General features: G+C 39.6%; 1 protein-coding gene across 4 annotated transcripts; it reads right to left on the bottom strand.

Annotated features, from left to right (window-relative positions):
- Positions 1-1194: 1194 nt before the first annotated feature.
- Positions 1195-18486, bottom strand: BROX (BRO1 domain and CAAX motif containing). Of its 4 annotated transcripts, none has more exons than XM_049833697.1 (13): positions 18113-18486; positions 16908-17063; positions 16007-16113; positions 14378-14474; positions 12959-13054; positions 12259-12331; positions 11795-11900; positions 11153-11242; positions 10272-10357; positions 8873-8954; positions 7708-7858; positions 6104-6263; positions 1195-5606 (listed from the first exon to the last, which is right to left on the bottom strand). In XM_049833697.1, exons 2-13 carry the CDS (start codon positions 17006-17008, stop codon positions 5520-5522), a joined length of 1236 nt encoding a protein of 411 aa, XP_049689654.1. In that variant the 5' UTR covers positions 17009-17063; positions 18113-18486; the 3' UTR covers positions 1195-5519. The 4 variants fall into 4 exon arrangements, with proteins under 4 accessions (XP_049689654.1, XP_049689653.1, XP_049689655.1 ...); XM_049833696.1 differs by having other exon boundaries at positions 16908-17038; XM_049833698.1 differs by having other exon boundaries at positions 16908-17034; positions 18114-18486.
- Positions 18487-18652: the final 166 nt, after the last annotated feature.

The raw sequence follows: 18652 nt of genomic DNA, 5'->3' as shown, positions 1-18652 counted from the left end.
AGGAGTTGCCAACACAAACCAGCAACTTTCTGTGACTTAGAAATCCATTTCAGAGTTAATCTGTTTTAGCAGAGACTGCTACTGAAAAGATTACTTTATGGTGGAAAGGAAAACAAAAATCCAGTCCAGCAGTTACATGCTAAAATTAAAAACATTCTCCAAATGTAACAACCTGTTTGGTTGGCTCCCTGGTTGAATGGATGATCTGATGTCAGACAAAAAAACAACCCTGTAAAGTAGAAAAATTTTAGTTTCTAAATTGGGCAGGAAGGTTTGTCTTAAAGTTGATATCCAGGACATTGTCAAATTCCCAATGCTACACTCGAAACAGTTCAGTCTTCACATTCCTGTAACACTAAATTAATACTAATAACATGATATTACACTAATAGCATATTATAAAAATTAAGTAGAAGATACTTTTAGACAGCCAAACAATTCTTATTCTCTAAGGACTACACAGAAATTGAAATCCTTTAAATCACTAGGAAGGAGAAAAAATATTATAGAATCAGTTATAGATACTTTCACTGAAGTCACAACATGCATGAATGAAAACACCTTTTCTGTAGGTTTTTTCAGTGTACCTTGTCGAGGGAAAAAGATTTATTTCAGAAGGAAATAGACATCAGAGTCTGATAGAGACTATTTTTTTTCTTCTAGAAACTGTGCTAAAGCCTGAGAGGCTAAAAGGCATTGGTGTGTATTTACACTAAAAACTGAAAGAGCCAGCCATGCCTCTGAAAATGAAAAAACACGTTTCCTACAAATCTACTTGCCACCTGTTGGCAACGTAGAGAAGTGGCCAGCAATCTGCACCTCCAAAATAAGCCCTTCACATAGTATATAGAACATCTTACAATGTCACAGACCTTTGCAAGCACTAGGATTTTGTATGCGCATACAAAATCATACTGAATTACTTTTTTTTTTTTTATTAAAACAGAAGTTTGGAAATTCCATCTCCTCTCTTTCTACCCCATGACCTTAAGTGTTTCAGTCGAGCTACTACTTCTATATGCACCCAATTCACCTAGGTATCTTGCTCATTTAAGTCCTCCTTTGTGCATACTGCAAGAATAAAGTATTGTCTATAATTATTACATTTGCATTAAATTGGAGAACGTAACATTCAGGACGGACCCTTTTTCTTGCTACTATAGTTGAAATTTTAAATGATGAAACAAAACCTGGTACGTTAAGATTTTTTTATTTTAAATGGTATTCTGAAACTCACGGTTATATACAAATTTACAAACTATGAAGCTTAAGATTGCATGGTGACTGACTTCACAAAATAAGGCTGCTCGGTTGATCTTATCAGAGCTGATTCCATTGAAGTTTGATTATTCAGAGTACAAGGTGGCTTCAAGAAGGTTGTAATCTGTGAAGGCACCAACACCAAAGGAAGTAAGCCTTCCTACATAAAAAGTTAATCAAGGGCCCCCTCAGTTACCATGTGACATTTGCTGAATTTGAGAGCATCACCAGTGGGGAAAGATCTGAGCAAAACCAATTATCATTGTGGAAAGGCCTTTATACTGCACTCAAAATCTGGAGACAGGTACCCACTGCAGGGGCTTTTCCATGCCAGCCATCCTCACTGTACTTTATTCCTCACTCAACCGGGCCAGCTAGGGAACAAAAGGAAAAAAAAAAAAAAAAAAAAAAGGCAGCTTATGCTGCTATGATAATTTGGCATGATCTTTAGAGACATATTTTTTTTTCAGGGATAATTAATAGGCATGAACAGGCTTTATGTTAATGCTGGAACTTCAGTTTAGATACTAGACACAGGGATGGTATGAAATGTATCATCCCTCAGCCAAAAGGCAGAAACTTTTCATTTCTCTGAATTGACATGGAAGGCAGATGAACTGCTGCCTCCTCTCATGTTCCCCCAATACTAAAGGTAGCGATATGCTTCATGAGTTTGTTTTATACACAGACAATTAAAAATACATTTTAGTAATGTTTCCCATAAAAATCTTACCAATAGCACAGTACTGAAATCAGTGCAACAAAATTAAAATGACAGGAAGGAATATTTACAACCATCTTGTACCGAAATTGCAAGATAGGAAATTTCTAAAGTGCAAGGTTGGCTATATTCTACACAGATACAGGGATCTGTTTTCTTACTTATAGTATGAACCACTACCATCATTACAGATGCACCACATATCCATGCTGGACATTTAAGTGACCAAAAGTCATCCTTAGGCTGACAGGCAAAACTCTTCTACCAAATCCAGTGGGAGGCACACATCAGCATCCAAGGGCCAAATTTAGTCCCTCGGTAGAGTGTCACATGCTGGATAGAAATTAACTACTGTAAACCCAGGAACACGAAAACATGGAGAAGTGTATTTAAATACATGGAGGAAGGTATTTAAATAGGAATCTTACAAAGAGCTTAATGGTTTGTTTTATAGTAGATTAAAGACAATCACTGCATTTTTAAAAGCACAAAATAGAGGGCCCAGCACTCCATGTTTTATTTAGCTGCAGTTTTGTCCTAGTTCAGACTGGGCACAAATTTTTAAAGACTATTTACACCAACAAGATTTGCAGGTTTAGCCATGAGAGCCTCTAAAACCAGAGAGAGGCCACAAAAACAGGCTCTTGCCGCATTAGAGTATTAAAAAGTCATCACTCAAAATACCTCAGTCTTAAAAATTACTAAAGGAAATCATAATAGAAGGAATGTGGCTGCTAGGTTTCCAGATTAATTGAAACTCTGTCAATTCACCCATATTCTTAAGCATATTGGACAGTTAATCTATGTATTATTTACAATAATTCTTGCTACTACCCAACAAAACCAAAAGAGAAAACTGCTCTGACTCATAGCTCTCCATACCTTGCAAACTAAACAGTCTCCAGTTTCTTATTTTTGGGCAAAACTATCCAATGTTTGCCATAGGCTTTTAGCTACAAGTAAACAAAGTTTGTCTTGAAAAGCAACACATGTTAAGTGAATTAGTTTTTTCCATTAGTCTATTTTTAAACTACTACATCATATTTACTGAAACAGCTATGGCATAAAGGGTTACACAGTTAGACTTAAGTAATGTCGTAATCTGACACAATCCACTTGGTTATGCCCCAAACTATTTACAGTGAACTTGATTCAAACAAACCACTTGGTTTGAGAAAGCATCCAAAGAATTGCAAGTCCATAAAATAATCCTTCCTAAGAGGTTGTTTGGGAATGATTTAGTCATGATCTGTTCATTTTATTTTAAGATATTTGTATATTGAAATACACCCATAGGCAAAAGCCTCATTGGAAATGAATCCCAGGACCTACACGTGCATTAGCAAACAAGGGTATGTTTGTGCCACAGCGTGTAGCAGATGGAAGGGAAAATGAGGGGACAAGGGAAAATGGAATCTAGTCTGCATAGAAAAAAAATCAATTAGGTTGAGACGTATATGTATTAACACACACAGGCATCTGAAAAATGATGAGTAACTAAAAAATCATGATTATGAAACTGAGTTAACTGCATCTTGATCCTTAAAGAGGGCAGGCTATGCAAATGTAGGTGACTACAGCCGTAGTAAAATTTAAGAATTAAAATCTGTATAAGCAAAGTAGCTCCACACTCCATTCTGGCAAAACCTAAGCTGGTCTTAATGCAAGAAGTCTAAAAAGTCAGATGATCAAGTTATGAACAGATCTGAGTAATTCTTCATAAAACATACCCCAGGCCCCTGTGCAGCATCAAAAGAAATAGACCAATTTTAGATATAAATTCTTCTTGATACTCATTATCCTCTACCTACCTAAGCCCTTGCAGAACAGAAACATCTTCCAAAGCAATTCAGCTGCCTTTACACTTATTTTTGTGTGCAGAACTCACTGAAAGAAAAATCCATCATTGGAAGCAATGAGTTCTGCATTTGATTCACCCGTGACAGCTATCATGAAGATGCTCTTTGCCTTTTGCAGCAGTGAATTATGTAGTTTGGTCCAGTATCTCAGGAAGAGTCTTGAGTTTCCTATTAACCTCCTCAACAGCTTTTGTTCCACAGGCCTTCAAGGAGCTATACAACTGCCCTCTAAGCAAAGTTACTCTAAGTCCCATGAAAGATTTCAAACAGAAGCACTGAATTACACCACAGCAGAAGATGAACCAATTCAAACAGTACAAAGTGAGGAATGTGTTTACACATCATAAGTGCATATGCCATCATGTTTTGTTGAAACGGGAATGTTTTCAGGCTGTTCGTTTTTTTTTTCTCAGGTAAAGCGAAGTGTAGCAACTGGTACCCGGAGATTGCAAGGCCCTCACTTCAACACATGCATCATATTCTTTTGCATTTGCAGCAAATCAGAAAGCTATCGTTTTGTTGACATGGGTGTTTTGCAGTGCTCAGCAATGCTCAGCAATGTTATCACATTTTCCACAGTAGGCAGAAATGGAAGAAGTACGTTCTACAAAATACTTTCTCAGTCTCGACTGGGCTTGGCTTTTGGCAAGTTCTCTTCATAAGGAGCTGATTTCAGTACAATACTGCAAAATCTGAGAAATAGCACTGTTTACATATGGCATAAAGGAAACCTAGAGCTTGGTTTCCCAATTCTGCCATCAGCTCTTCAGCTCATCTTTCCTCCCTGTTCTCCTAACAGTTTCTTATAGACATTACCCAGATGGAAACACAGCATCCTAGTTACAATTCCATTACCTTATGCCTGACAACTTCATGAATTCTACTGCCAGGAGATTTTAACTGTCTGCAGCTTTCAAACTCACCAAATCTTTCAAGGTTCAAAAACTTTGAATGAATGACACTGTGATGCATTACTTTTAAGCACTTTCATATTACTTGCTGCATCACTTTCACGTACACTTTGATATCAAAGGATTTTAATTTAAGGACAGGCAAGCTAAAGTACCTTACCACAAATTTTCATACAAGAGCCCTAATCTATAGGGGAAAGAACAGAAGCTAATCGTTTCAGAAGGATATAAATTGTGCTCTAGTTATGCTGAACTTAAGGTTTTCCAAGTTCTGTGAAATACCATAGGAGTGTTACACACCAAACCCAGATTTTCTTCGCTCTACGATTAAGTGAATAGAACACGACAGGGTGTTAGGCCTGAATGATATAACCTGAATAGATGTAATGTTCATGCAAACTTTTGTTTGCAGAATTTGACATTATATAGCGTATAATTTAATGGAAAAATCCTCAAGTGTTACAATCATGATACTTCCTTTGCTATTTGTGGGTAGAAACTAAACCCACAAAAAGAAACTCTCTAGAGGCACAATAGGAACACTTAAGCCCACTCATTCTATAATATCCCACTAAAACAAAAAATAAGTCAGATATAAATAAACTCTTAGAAATCCATCACATTCTCAAGATAAACACATACTAACAAAAGTAAATTAAATTAGTCTTCTAAATTAAAAAAAGAAGAATCAGAATAAGAGAGATCAGAACTAAAGCCCCGGAGTCCAATTAATACAGTTTCAAAGTGAATTCAAAGCACTTATGGCACTTAAGAAATCTGGCATCCACTGTCTTTTTGAGGCTTTATATCTGGTTCCTTCAGAGGTTTTACTTCTTCATCTGGTTTTGGTTTAGCCTGCAAACAAGAAGAAAAAAACCCTAAATAACCACAAGTACAAACCACTGTGTCTGCACAGTGTTTGTGCACAGCTAGCTTTACATACTCTAATCTAATAGTCCCCTCTCTTTTCAAGGCTGAAGGCTTTGAGCAAGCCTCAAGCAAGGGGGAAAAAACAAATATTCTCTATTTCAGCATCCTTAAACGAATCCTTTTCTAAAAAAACAATCTTTCTATCGCATTCAATCCTGTAACATTTCAGCATCTTATACACATTAAAGAATTTCCTTCTATTCAGGACTTAGAAAATAATTACTCCTAATTTCCAGATGCTGACAGTGCGGCAGAGAGGTTAACTGACTTGCCCCTTGGCAGAGCGGAAATGTGAGCTCAGGTGGTAGCCTCGTGTCTACATCTTGCATTGAGCTGAGGAACATTCCAGAAGAGCAAAATAGTAACTGTATTATACATAGAATAAAGATAATGGGAAAGAACAGTATGTAAGATCAGCTTACAGTGTCATCCTTTGGCCTCTTGGTGAGATCAAATGCTGCAAGTGTTTCAGGAGTCCAGTGTGCGTTCAAGGCAGGAAATTCAAAAGGAACAGGCTCTACTAAGCCATAGTTTGCTTTCAGTTCCAGCTGGGGAGCCTCTGCTGGCACCTTTTGAAAATAGCTGTAACAGAATATAGCAATGTATTTAAAACACAAGGCACTATCTCTGCAAGTCTTGTTTGCAATTCTAAAGAAAAACAATCTGGGTTTTTACAGTGGCAATCAGTGCTGCTCTCTTACCATTTCATTAAGGCACTGTCCGACATGCATTCTGTCAGCAAGATTCACAAGAAAAAAAGCAATTCCTTCTTGGTATTATTAATTCCCTAACAGCTATGTGGGGTTTTTTCCTACTTGATAACCGTTATTCCCAGCGCTTCAATGAGAAGAGCACCTTTTGTCCAAAAAGGCCTTCAAAATCCAAATGAGGATTTAAAATACTTCCCAAGAAAGGTGAAGAGCACAGTTCTTTTCCTAAATCAGTCTTAATGTGCCACAGTGCATAATACCAACAACACTGCAACACCCACAAAGAACTTGCTACAACACAAAGCCTGAATGAGGGTATAAAACTACCCTTGGCAAACCAACAAGAGCTGAAAACTGACAAATACTGACACACGCTACCATATTTCCTGTGCCGCAGCAGAGCTCTGCAGGAGGCACATGTCCCAAAACAGTCACTGGTTATCTGGTTTCTCTTTCACATTTTGTTTCTAGAGGGACATGAATTTGTTGAAATCTCCTGTATGCTGTTGTTGTAAGCTATGACAACTGTTTTTGGAACCAAAGCAGAGTAGAGAATTTCTTCTCCTATTTGCAATTCAACTTGATGTACTTGACAATCCTTTTTGTTTTGTCAATTCCCCTATTATGTAGGTCTTCATATATCATAAAAAAGGGAAATAACAAACCTATTATGGAATAGTAAATTGTAAGAGGAGGGGAGGTGAGAAAGAAATGAGCAAAAGAATTCTAAAGCTAAACTAATCTTGCTATTTTAAACTGCTCCCAAACTCTTTCTGGAAGGGGCATTAACTAACAGAAAGCCCTATTCACAATATTAATTATACTTAGACTGGTAAAGCTCCTAGCACCCTAAGCATATTCTACACTGAAGGTATGACTGTGTCTTGACTTCCCTGCTAGCAATGCAGAATCAGCTACCAGTCTTCTCCGTTTCCCCTCTGTCCTCTTCTGCCTAATAGATCCCAGCAGCCAGGAAGAGAGCATTAGAATAACACAGCAACCTCTGCAGGACTTTCTCTTGCACAGAAGGAAAAGAAACAAAGTGGCTGAGGAAGAAGGAAGAAAACTGCTTAACCTCTCCAGCATGTCAGTCCAACCTACCCTGCTGAATTGGCACAGAACACAGACAGGGTGATAGCAGATTCGCTATGGGTCTGTGCTAAGAGAAAATTACAGAATTGCAAATTTAAGTTACATGCCATGCCCTAAAGGAATTTAAGAACTGGAGAGTAAAATTTACCATCCCATCTTGAAATAAAGGCAAATGAGGTAATAACAGTTCATACAGAGTACTGTACCAACCACGAATTACTTACATGAATCCATTCTCTCTCTGGCATTTTTCTAGTGTGTTCTTAATCAAACTTCCTAATTTCCTAAAGAAGAGATGTCCAGAAGGTTTGGCAGTAGTCCCGGGCCCTTTGGTTTCTCCATATTCTTTGCACAATGCTTCAGCCTTGGCAAAAACTTTGCAAGAAAGAAACGCAATAAAAATCATTTATGTGACTATTACATCATGATTCTGATCTACAGTGCTTCAGTAATAAGAGATACCAGAATCCATTCAGGCTTCTTGCTTCTTAGAAACAAGAATAAACTAGCTCAAAGGCAGCACTTCCCACCAAGCTTTACTGCGTCCAAAAAGAAACTAGGAAGAGAAAAAAAAAAAGATAGCTTTTTGGGTAGGAAGACACAGGAAAGCATTCTTGTGTGTGAGGCAAAACGTAACAATAAGCCCAAAAATTGTGCCACATAGTTGGGAAAAAGAAAGAGTATCAAGGTGTCCATGCACAGTTGATGCCCCAAAATAAACAACACTTAATATGGAATGGGAAAAGAAGCACTCTTCTCTGAAGAGCAGGCACAGTAAAACCACAGTATTTGTTCTACTGCAAGTAATCCAACTTAGTTTGTTCTTAATAAATTCATTTATTTTTAAAATTAATATTAAAAGCTTCCAATTTGATGATTTGAGCATTTTTTATACATTGTGGTAAAGTTATGCAGTGTAGGCCACTGGGGTAGCAATAGCTTTGAAGAAAGGATAGCCAGAAGACCCTGAACTACTGCAAACTTCCCTTAATCTACCTTTCAAATGAACAGAAAGAAAGTTACTGAACTCTGTTTAAAAACAAACAAACATAGTCTAGATTTACTATTTAATGTAAGACAGAACAACCTCCAAAGCAGAAAAGGCTGTGGTTACTTAACATACAGACAAGAAAATGTGATGACCAGACAATTGATTTTTACACTGTATTGCAGGCAGTTCAAAGCCAGTCTTTAACAGGCTGAGAAGTGAAGATGAAATTTTCTGCAGCACTGTTATGAAAGACAGTCTTTGGCAATACAAAAAAAAGAATCTACTGTCTCTAATCAAAAGTATGCTGGGTTTTCATCAGGTGACAGATAAAATCTTAAGTTTATGGGAGACCAAGTAAACACAATACAGCAAAATAAAACAGTCTCAATCACACTTACATTTTTCTGATTCCTGCAGAGACCTGATTGCTTCCCCACATTTATCACTTGCCAGTAAAGTTTGACCATGGTAACAGTATGCCTAATGGGAGAGGACAAAATCATTACCAACATCATTGGGCACTTCCTGCACCAATTCACTACTTCTCTTCCTTACATCAAAATTGCATCTCTTTGAAGCTTCCATTCCTTGCAGATAGCTGACAATTTGGGAATACAAGTCAAAGCAGCATTCACTGAATAATGCAGTTCAACATAAACAGCATGAGGTACATATGAAGCAAGCTGTCTCAAGTCTAGCCAAGAGTAACTTTGAGCTTCATGAAGGCTGTTTTACCAAAAGCACTAGTATATAGTTTAGTTCAAACCTCTCTCTCTCTGAATCAATGTGCAGCATTAAGCCCCACCACAGAAAGAGGATGAACCCCAGTCAAGTTTACAAAGCAAATACTCTAAAAACTAAAACTACTTGAACACTCAAAAACCAAATCTGCAACAAATGTCACTGAATCCAGAAGAGATGAGGTGTTCTGCTGCTTGAGATATTTTACCACAGTACAAATAACTTTTCCACCCCAATAGGTCCCATTCCTTCACCCTTATGCCTGAAGATAATACTGTATTCCAGTGAGAACTGAATTGCCTCTTTTCTATTATCAGAGGTTGTTGAGTTCAAATACCAAATACCATAGGTAAAGGAACAATCCCAGGAACTAATGCCTACCTTGCATACCTTCCTTTAATGTCTGTTCTCACGGTATAGCAAGTGTTACCTAAATCTACCATTGCCCATATTACACAAATTTAAAAAAAAAAAGTACCACAGCTCTGACCCTACCTCACCTCTCAAACTTGCTAATAAGGTATGCAGCTTTTAGCTACAAGTTTAACATAAGAGAAAGACAATTGTGCTAACTGCTTAGTTTGGGCCTTTTTTACAGTATGAAAGAGCCAGATTACAGGCTGTGGCAGGCTACAAGAAATAAACAGCAAACTGAGCAGCTGATGATCCCAAGAGCACCACTGCACTTGCTAAGAGAGTCACGGAAAAAGGGACAGCACTCAGAATGGTACCTAACATTACTTGATGCAGTTTCATTCAGGGCCTTCAAAAAGATGATCAGGTCTGAATTATGCCTAGAATCAGATTGTGATGCAGATAATGGAAGACAAGTATTATGCTCAACCTAAATTGCTTCACTTAACGATACGTGATCACAATAAATTCCACACTGCAGTAATTTCATGTGGCTCAATGAAAACACTTGAAATGCCACTGACACTGCACAGTCTCTCTTCACAGCATGGAAAGAAAGTCAAGGCAATACTTAGCCCCCATTCCCTATCCAGTCCTTAGACAACATTAAAAACTGTGACTGCTGTCAACTGAAGTACTTACATAGGCCATATAGAAACAGGTCTTCAAGTTTAAGTACTTCCTCCATTTACCTGCATAGGTTGGATCCAAACTGGATAGTGTTTGATCTAAGAACACATATGTAAAGTTATTCTTTACGACCTATCCAAAGAGAAAAATGCCACACACACTCAAAAGACCAGAATTCTTAAACTTGGCAATAGATTTTAACTATAAAGTAGCCAGAAACAAGTGACATAAATTACTCCTGCAAAGGCACAGAGAAACTATGAGAAAAAAAAAAAACACAAAAAACATGCAGTTTATTGAGTTATCATGCAGTTATCCCTAGAATCCCTGAAACTGCTGTCCACTAAGTTTGGAAGTATTTTTCTCCAAAGTTTCTTTAGGCAGCATTTCAAAGCCTGTTCCTAGTTTAATTTCAAGTAGTGATGTATAAAAGCCTACGTATGTTACAATATTCCATCTCTTACATTGGCTCCCATATTTTGGCACTTTTCCCACTTGCCTCAGTAAGACCACTGATCAGTTTACTCATCCGCTACATGCTTTACCATCTGCATCATAATCTACTGCCCAAAGGCAGTTGAAACACCATCTACATCAAGCCATTTGTTTGCTGCTATTAGATATTCTCAAGACATTACTCCATCTTCTGTCTCCCCTCACTAATATTTCCTACCATTAGCTACAGAAAAAGATTCCCACAAAAACAAAAGGCCTTATCAAAATATATTGGTTATGCTGATAACCGAAGCCTTAATGCGCTAAATAGAAGCTAAATATACAAAGCATATCCACTGGGAAACAACGTTAATATCACAGTTGACAGGCAGGTGAAGTACGTCTGCTGGTAAGAATGCATAAATCAGGTCACTAAGGATACAAAACAAGACACTTACCAGCTTTTTGGTAAAAGTTAGCTGTTTCATAAGCAAGGGCAGCTATTAGTCCTGGATTGTGTTTCAGCTCAATAGCCCGAGCAATCGTCACTGAAAAAAAATTCCACACCACAGTATTAAAGTTTAATTGAAAATGTCACATCAAATCAGCAGAGGCATTTAGCATTTTAAAACCCCTGCAAGAGCAGAAAACAACTATTGTGCAGTCCAGCAAACTGCAGAATAAAGACAGATTGTTTCTTGGATAGAATGATTCCAAATTAAGAGGAAAGCTGAAGGAAGGTTATTCTGAAGACTAGCTGTAAACAGAAACTGTAAATATTTTAAAGTAAAGGAACTGGGAGTTTATGTTAGGCAAGCATAGTGGTGAAGTGACTGCATCAAAGGAAAGAAGAAGAGAGGAGGAATGTCACACGCAAGTTCTTCCAAAGTGGTTACATTTGCAATATCAGACTGGTTTTTGGCATTTTCCTCCTGTAATTGTAACTTAAGTTTCTTTAAAATCAAGCCATCCCACTGACCCACAGTACGTCGGGAGAAGAAAAAAGAATGGCATTGCTGCTAAGCAGACTTCACAAGACATCAAAGTAACCCACAAAGACTGTCATTTCCCATCCCCAACAAACGTATATTTGAAGATACCTTCTTGAGCTTCAGCTTGGCACTGTATGATGTAAGAGTCTATAAGTCGAGCTTCTAAATCTCTTCCCTTTTCTACAGGTGTAATCAATTTTGGAATGTGACTCTCCTAAGTAAAAAGCAAGTCTCAAAGTTAGTTTAGGCTTAATACCACTGCTGCCCATGCAAAGCAAGTCCCTTATTCCTAAATGGATGGGACAATGAGTAAAGGTCCCAAGACGGCTTGCTGCACTCTTGCATGTGCTGCTGGGCAGACAGACGGATTAGTCTTCCACTGCCATTGGGAAAGAGCAGCAGCAATTGAGTGGTAGCACAACATACTAATACTCTTCTTCTTGTATCATTCAGATAGTCTGAAGTATTTGTTTATTCCGTAACCTCGTCGGAAAAGCAAAGGCTTTTCTAAGACAAAAAGTCAAGTACTTGGAGACAACTTAAAGAACAGACAGCAAAGACAGTTTTTCTACCTTTAAGTGTTTAAAAATCCCAGCTGCTATCTTCAGACTTCTGTGAACGTCTTTTGCTTCATCTTCTGTTATACTAAGAATAGAGGACGAATCAATGAAATTTTAGTTAGGAAGGACTAGGTGTCATTTAGCCCCACCTTCTGCTCTGGAGCAGGACTATTGACAACAGTAGATCAGGTCAGTTATGGCTTTGTCTAGATGAATCTTGAATCCTTCAGGAATGAGGAGTCCACTAATTCTCTAAGTAACTTGTCCCACTGCTGTGCTACCCTCATGGTAAAGAAATTTCTTACAATGTCCAATCATTAAATAATCAAATAGAATTCACTTGAAAAAAAGAAATGTTAACATCAGTGTTAAAAGTCAAAGCTTCAGAAATCTCTAGGGCTAAAAGTCAGCAGAGCTGTGATTTTGAGAATCTTGGTTTTGTACCTGCTCATTTAGAGCAGGACTGATGAAAGGTTTATTCACAATTGACACTTTCTCTACACCACAGTCACATGGTACTAGTACACTTTGTTCACGGGTGCAGGAAGGGACTGAAGTGGCAGCACATTACAGCACTTGAATGAAGGCCAACTGCCTCCTTGAACTCCTAGTCTTAGCTGGACATACACTACAGCAGTCAAAACTTAGAACCTGCTTATTTGTTTGGTTGAATATTGCTGCAATGGATTCCTAAGAAAAGAAAAACACTTACTCTTCTTTTCCAGCGAGTCTTGATGCGTATTTTGTGTACCATAGAGCTACATTAAATCCCATGGAAACCAGTTCAAACACTGCATCCTGCTGGGCACTAAAGAGAGACAGACAAAAACCCCCCAAACAATTTAATACTTTCCATTTTGTTCTGACAAGCTCTGTCTGCTGATAGTTCACATAGGATAAGTCAACATTTCTCTCCATAAATTATTTTTCATTTAAGAAGTAAACAATTTCCAATTCAGAACCTCTCACTTGCTGAACTGCCTAAAAGGGACTTCAATTTTTACTTATTCCCTTTAAGAGCTCATAATTATAATTTCCCACATTCAGATGCCTACCCTTCCCATTTGGGAACTTTTATTTTAAAACAGTAACTTGAGATTTGTTTAGCTTTGGGTGTGGCTGACATTTCCTTCCCCCCCCCCCCCCCCCCTTTTTTTTTTTTTAAATTGCACATTTTGTGGAAAGCCTTGCTCTGGAATGCCTACTTTAAAGTTGCAGCTGCTAAGTTAATAAGTCAGAGCCTATTACATCTCCCTCAAATGAATGTTATTGCAAGTACTTATGTAACTGCCATCAAATGGCATGTGCAAATAGCAGGAAATTTCAGAAGCTAAAACCACGGTCTTTGAAAAGAGCGAATTTGCAATCACAAGCTCAGTATAGCTTAGGAACTTTAAAAAGAAAGGTGTGGGAGTGGGAAGAATAATGTTGGCACAAGTACAAGTGCGTACGACCATGAAAAAATTGGAAGAGAGTCCTAATCAACAGATTGTCTTCCAAGGGGAATAAAAGCTTCGAGGAAATCAAGTCACTTCTAGATAAAGCTTGTCAAATTTGTAAGTGTGGTTATACAACACAATTACCTACAATAGCAAGAGACAACTGAATAATCCAGAAGGTTACAGATCTATATTCCTACTTAAAACGGAAGCTCTGTTTGTTTGTACCAGGAGTATATGTACTAGGAGCTTCAGAGGCCAAGAACAAAATCAGATCTTCAGCAACATTTGTATTTCAAAAAAATGCAGAAGATACTGGTCAGGCAATAGGGCCAAATTAAAAAGTTTTAAACTGTAGTAATCTATGTTATATTCAATTCACCAATACTCTCAAAGTTCTTCTTTGTACTGCTCTAGCCAACTGTAGATAGAGTCTGTAGATAACTAAGACACAAGGGATCCTTCTACCATTATCACTTGCCTTCACATAAAGGCAACACACGCTTCAGAACACTTAATACAGTACTGCAATTATCAAAACCACAAAGCAACAAGTTTTTGGAAACTACTTTGTCTTCAACATTTTGCTACACTTCTAAGTTTTGCTTCACCCCTGTGCTGGCACACGTACATATACATAACAGACCAGAAGAAAACAGCTGCATACCCTGTAATCATAAAGGCATACGTACCTTGGAACTTGTCCTTGTAATGTGTCTGTCCACTTGAAATTCTGAATATATCTCAACTTGCATTCTTGGGAAGAGTCATCCAGTGAAAGGATAAAACCTATAGAATAAAAAAATGTACCAAAAGGCAATCTCAAAGTAAGAAACAGAAACAAGTAATGAAGGAATGGGGATCAATGAGAATACAGATATAGAATAAAGGAATGTTTCTTGCTGTAACACTCAAAAACCTGTGTTACTTCCTGAGGCTTTTATTTCTCAATATCTTGAGAACAAGATGCGCAAAAAACCATAGTGGCTACTACAAGAAACTCCTTGCCCAGCAGGTTACCAAGTCAACCCTGTGAGTCTTGATTGCTCAAGGAAAACCTTGCAGATGTCTGCATGTCCCCTATGGTGACTAGTTGGGAGTTGGACTGACCCAGGTACAGGATGGCTGAGGCTGCTCGAGGTGATTGAGTGACTGCCCTGCCACCATAGTGGTGATCAAGAAGTACCAGGAAAAGCTGCCTGGTCAACAGGGAGAGGGAAAAGGGCTTATAAGCATGGACTCAGCTAGTCATGATCTCTTTTGTCTCCAGGGCTACAGGAAATGGGTTCTTTATGTCCAGCAGCCCAGAAAGCAGCAGTCCATGGGATGAAGCTCATGCTATGGGATGTTCACATCCTAGTATATGCAGGCCCAAAGAATTTTTCAGGGAGTAGTAAGACAGGTCTTGGTCTGATCAGGCCTTACAGACTTCAAAAACTCAAGACTTGCAACAGCAACTAACTGTTGGAGCTACAGCTCTAGGTGCTGCCATGTGTTTACGAAGACAGAAAATACTTGTTCCTTTCACATGCAGAAGTTTTTAGTGACCAAGCATGATGCTTTCCTGAAGAAACTCTCCAAATCTTGTCTGCAGCAACATGGACTGTTATCTTACCTTTATCTAGAACAGCACATTAGCTTACACCCTCCCAGGGACTGAGGGAACTAAACCAACTCGAGCTGCTTCACTTCCCACAGACTGAAAGATCACAATCAGCTGATTCCTGAAAACTCAGTCCTAAGAAACTTGTCTGAGCACTTGACTGGTAAGAGGGAGTTATCAAAATATTGGCAGGAAAAAGGCTGCAAGGGAATGTGTCATCATAGGTGACCAGCTACTGAAAATGCAGATACTATGCTAACGAGCACCTATATATACACCTAAGACAAGCAGCAGCAGAAGTGTAAGCTTGCAACAAGTCTATTATCTAGCATCAGACAAATCAGAAGTTTACACCGAAGAGTGGCTCCTATCAACTAATTAATAGACTCAATTTATACTTAAGGAGCAATTCACCACAATCTACGAGACAAAGAAACATTCTCTCCTCCAGCAGGAAACAGAATGAGGTTAAAAGCAAGAGGACAGGTCTGCCAACACTTAGTAGTACCAGGGTCACAAAGGACACTGAAACTTGCAGAAAGGGCCTGGCGAGTACCCATGACTGGTAGCAAGCATAGAACCCACGAAGATACTCTTTCCTGAAAGTGCAAAGCTTCTTTACATAAGATTAGCACAATACACATTCTGAGAAGTGTCATTAAAACTCAAATTACATGCCTCTTTATGTATTAGCAGTATGGCTAATATACGTTCCTACCTTGTAAGAGTGAGAAGTACAAGTCAGTTGCATTCTTCATCATTTCTGGATTACAACTTGAGTCTGTAAACAGCTCCAACAGTCGTGTTCGAGATAACCTCAAATCACTGTATGGAGAGGAAAAAAAAGAAAAAATAAACCTAAGAAGTTCTCCCCAAAACTATACTATTAAGAAAATACCCACACATGTATACCACCACTCTTTTGGCTAACAAAGTGGAGCTAAGCGTTCAATTTAGCTATCTGAAGGCAAGGAAAAGTACTTTATGAGGAAGATGCCAATAAATACAGAAAATTCTTCCTCTCTCCTCTGCATACGTATGATTGACTCTTTAGTTTAAAGTACAATCCATTTTGGACAGACAACAATGGATAATCAGTACTCATTATCAATCTCTTGTTCTAACACAAACTAAAATAACTATGCCTTTCTCTACCAAGAGGCTGGGTGCAGGGGGAGGGAAGAGAAGTAATAAGCAGGAACATTCTTCAACATTTGAATGGCGTGAGCATATGAAGAGAGAAGAATAGATCTGCAAAACGAGCTGAGATATCTTTTCATTATATTCCTATCTACAATAGAACATCCATGCCTTATTCTCTTATGGAAATTACTTTCAGTAATCTTTTGCAGAAGAATGCACAGTCATCAGAAAGACAATGAAATGTTTAGTCTTTTGCCTCTGCATTATTATAAAAGGCCTTGCTATACACTCAGAGACTTGAAAACTGGATAATTCATTCTTTGTAACTAAATGTTCAGTGTTATCACTGTCTTATTGTCTCCCAGCCTACACTTTTCTAGTCATGTTCAGCACAAAAATTGAAGAGTAACCATTACTTTTAAGGATGTCCTCCAAACCGTGAGAGACAGAGTGAAGTTAATCACCAGTACACTTACTTGCAAACCTTTGTTGCAGCTGGAGTGGTAGCTACCCCATAAAAATTAAATGAAACGGGAGCTGTAGCCTTCAAAGGGTTGCGATGAAACCAGTGGGTCATTTTCTTTCTGTAGTGTTCTTTACGCCAAATCTAAGGTGTGGAAAGAAATGAATAGCTGCAGGAACAGGTAGAATTGAGATGCTATATATGTCATGCTCCTCAGCTCACAAAAATATATTCCAAATGTGAACAGTTAGGAAATAAATTAATTTACAAAGTTGTATATAATTACACAGAAGAAAGTAGAGTTCTTTTTTTCCATTTGAAACACTAAGCTTCCATACGCCTTGTCTTCCTCATCCCTGTGCTTAGTTTCACAATTTTACTCTCTTGAAATACATATGCTTTCTGAGGCAACTATTTTAAGTTGGGCAAAAAAGCTATAACCTACTTTGCTCTATACTACTGCATATGGTCTTACTCAAAAAAACCCCACAGTGGTTACCTCCTGCACAAGGCTGAACATTTCCTGTGTAATTTACAGGTATATCTCAATTCACTGAGGTCATTATATTGTGCCTAGTCAACCTATTAGTAGCTTCTACTGTGGCACTGTTGATATAGATGCAACTGCAATTACCTAGTAACCCTTGCTGAAAACACAAATGTATTTACAAACATGTAACAGACATCGAAGTTTGGTACAGTACAGCTAAAACAGAACATCTTTTTTCTTTCACCTCAACTTCAGCAAACGTATATAACACGAGCATTTCAATGAGCTTTCAACAGTGTGCACGGCAGGAGAATGAAACACAATGGGCACACGCTGAAACAAGGGAGGTCTGTACTGGAGAAAAAGGAAAAACTTCTTCACCGTGAGGACGGTGGAACCGAGGAACCAGTTGCCCGAAGAGCTTGTGTGGTCTCCATCCTTAAAGGCTTTCAAGACCTCAGGAGATAAAGCCCTGAGCCCCCCGGTCTGACCTCAGAGCTGACCCTGCTCCAAGCAGGACGTCGGACTGGAGACACCCCCCCCCCCCCCCAAGACCTCCATCATCTTTTTTTCGATCTCCAAGTCCATCGTTATAAAACACTTTGCAGCTTCGCTGAAAAAAAACAAGGAAGATCTGACAAGAAGCGACCCCCTGCCACCGTCCGGGTCTTCCCGACGGAGCAGGCGACTTGCTCACCGTCATCGCCTATCGCGACATCTTCACCCACCTGCGCGGCGCTCAGGTGCTGTCGCACGGCTCAGCCTCTCCCAAGCCAGGGGACGGTTTGGCCGCCACCTCACAAGGGATCTTCCGCGTCCAAACCCCCGCACCCGACAGAGCACAGGGCGATTTGCTCGGCGGGAGCCTGCCCGCTGCCGACCGCCTCAGGCCCGCGCCGCCGCCTGGCCAAAGCCCGCCGCGGGCTCAGCGGCACGCACCGACGGACTGACTCCCGGCGTGCGGCCCCTTTCACAGCGGTAGCTGCGGTGCCGCCCGGCTCCCCTCCCCCGGTGCCCCGCCGCCACCAGCGAGTCAGGCACAGGCGGCCCTCACAGGCGCCGGGACCCTCCGGGAACGGCCCGCCGCCACTTCCGCCCGGCCCTGCTCCGGCTCCCGGCGCTACGTCACACACCCGCCGCCGCAGGCAGCGCCAGCGGAGAGCCGATGACATCGTCCCGCGCGGTAAGGCGGGCCGACCGCATCGTTCCCACCGTTTCCACCCCACCCCCCCCCCCGCCTCCTCCTCGCCGGGTGCCGCCAGCACCAG

Source organism: Accipiter gentilis, chromosome 30 (assembly GCF_929443795.1).
Source record: "Accipiter gentilis chromosome 30, bAccGen1.1, whole genome shotgun sequence".
Lineage (NCBI taxonomy): Eukaryota > Metazoa > Chordata > Aves > Accipitriformes > Accipitridae > Astur > Astur gentilis.
Note: the sequence above shows the minus strand (reverse complement) of the source record. Positions and strands in the feature narration are given on the sequence as shown.

What these genes read in the sequence shown, in the direction of transcription:
- BROX (XM_049833697.1), bottom strand. Translation starts at nt 17,008, where the DNA reads ATGACCCACTGGTTTCATCGCAACCCTTTGAAGGCTACAGCTCCCGTT. An exon ending in CCAAGCTGAAGCTCAAGAAG is followed by an intron (nt 11,243 to 11,794) that starts GTATCTTCAAAT and finishes ATTTTTTTTCAG; the next exon opens with TGACGATTGCTCGGGCTATT. An exon ending in TAACTTTTACCAAAAAGCTG is followed by an intron (nt 10,358 to 11,152) that starts GTAAGTGTCTTG and finishes ATGTGTTCTTAG; the next exon opens with ATCAAACACTATCCAGTTTG.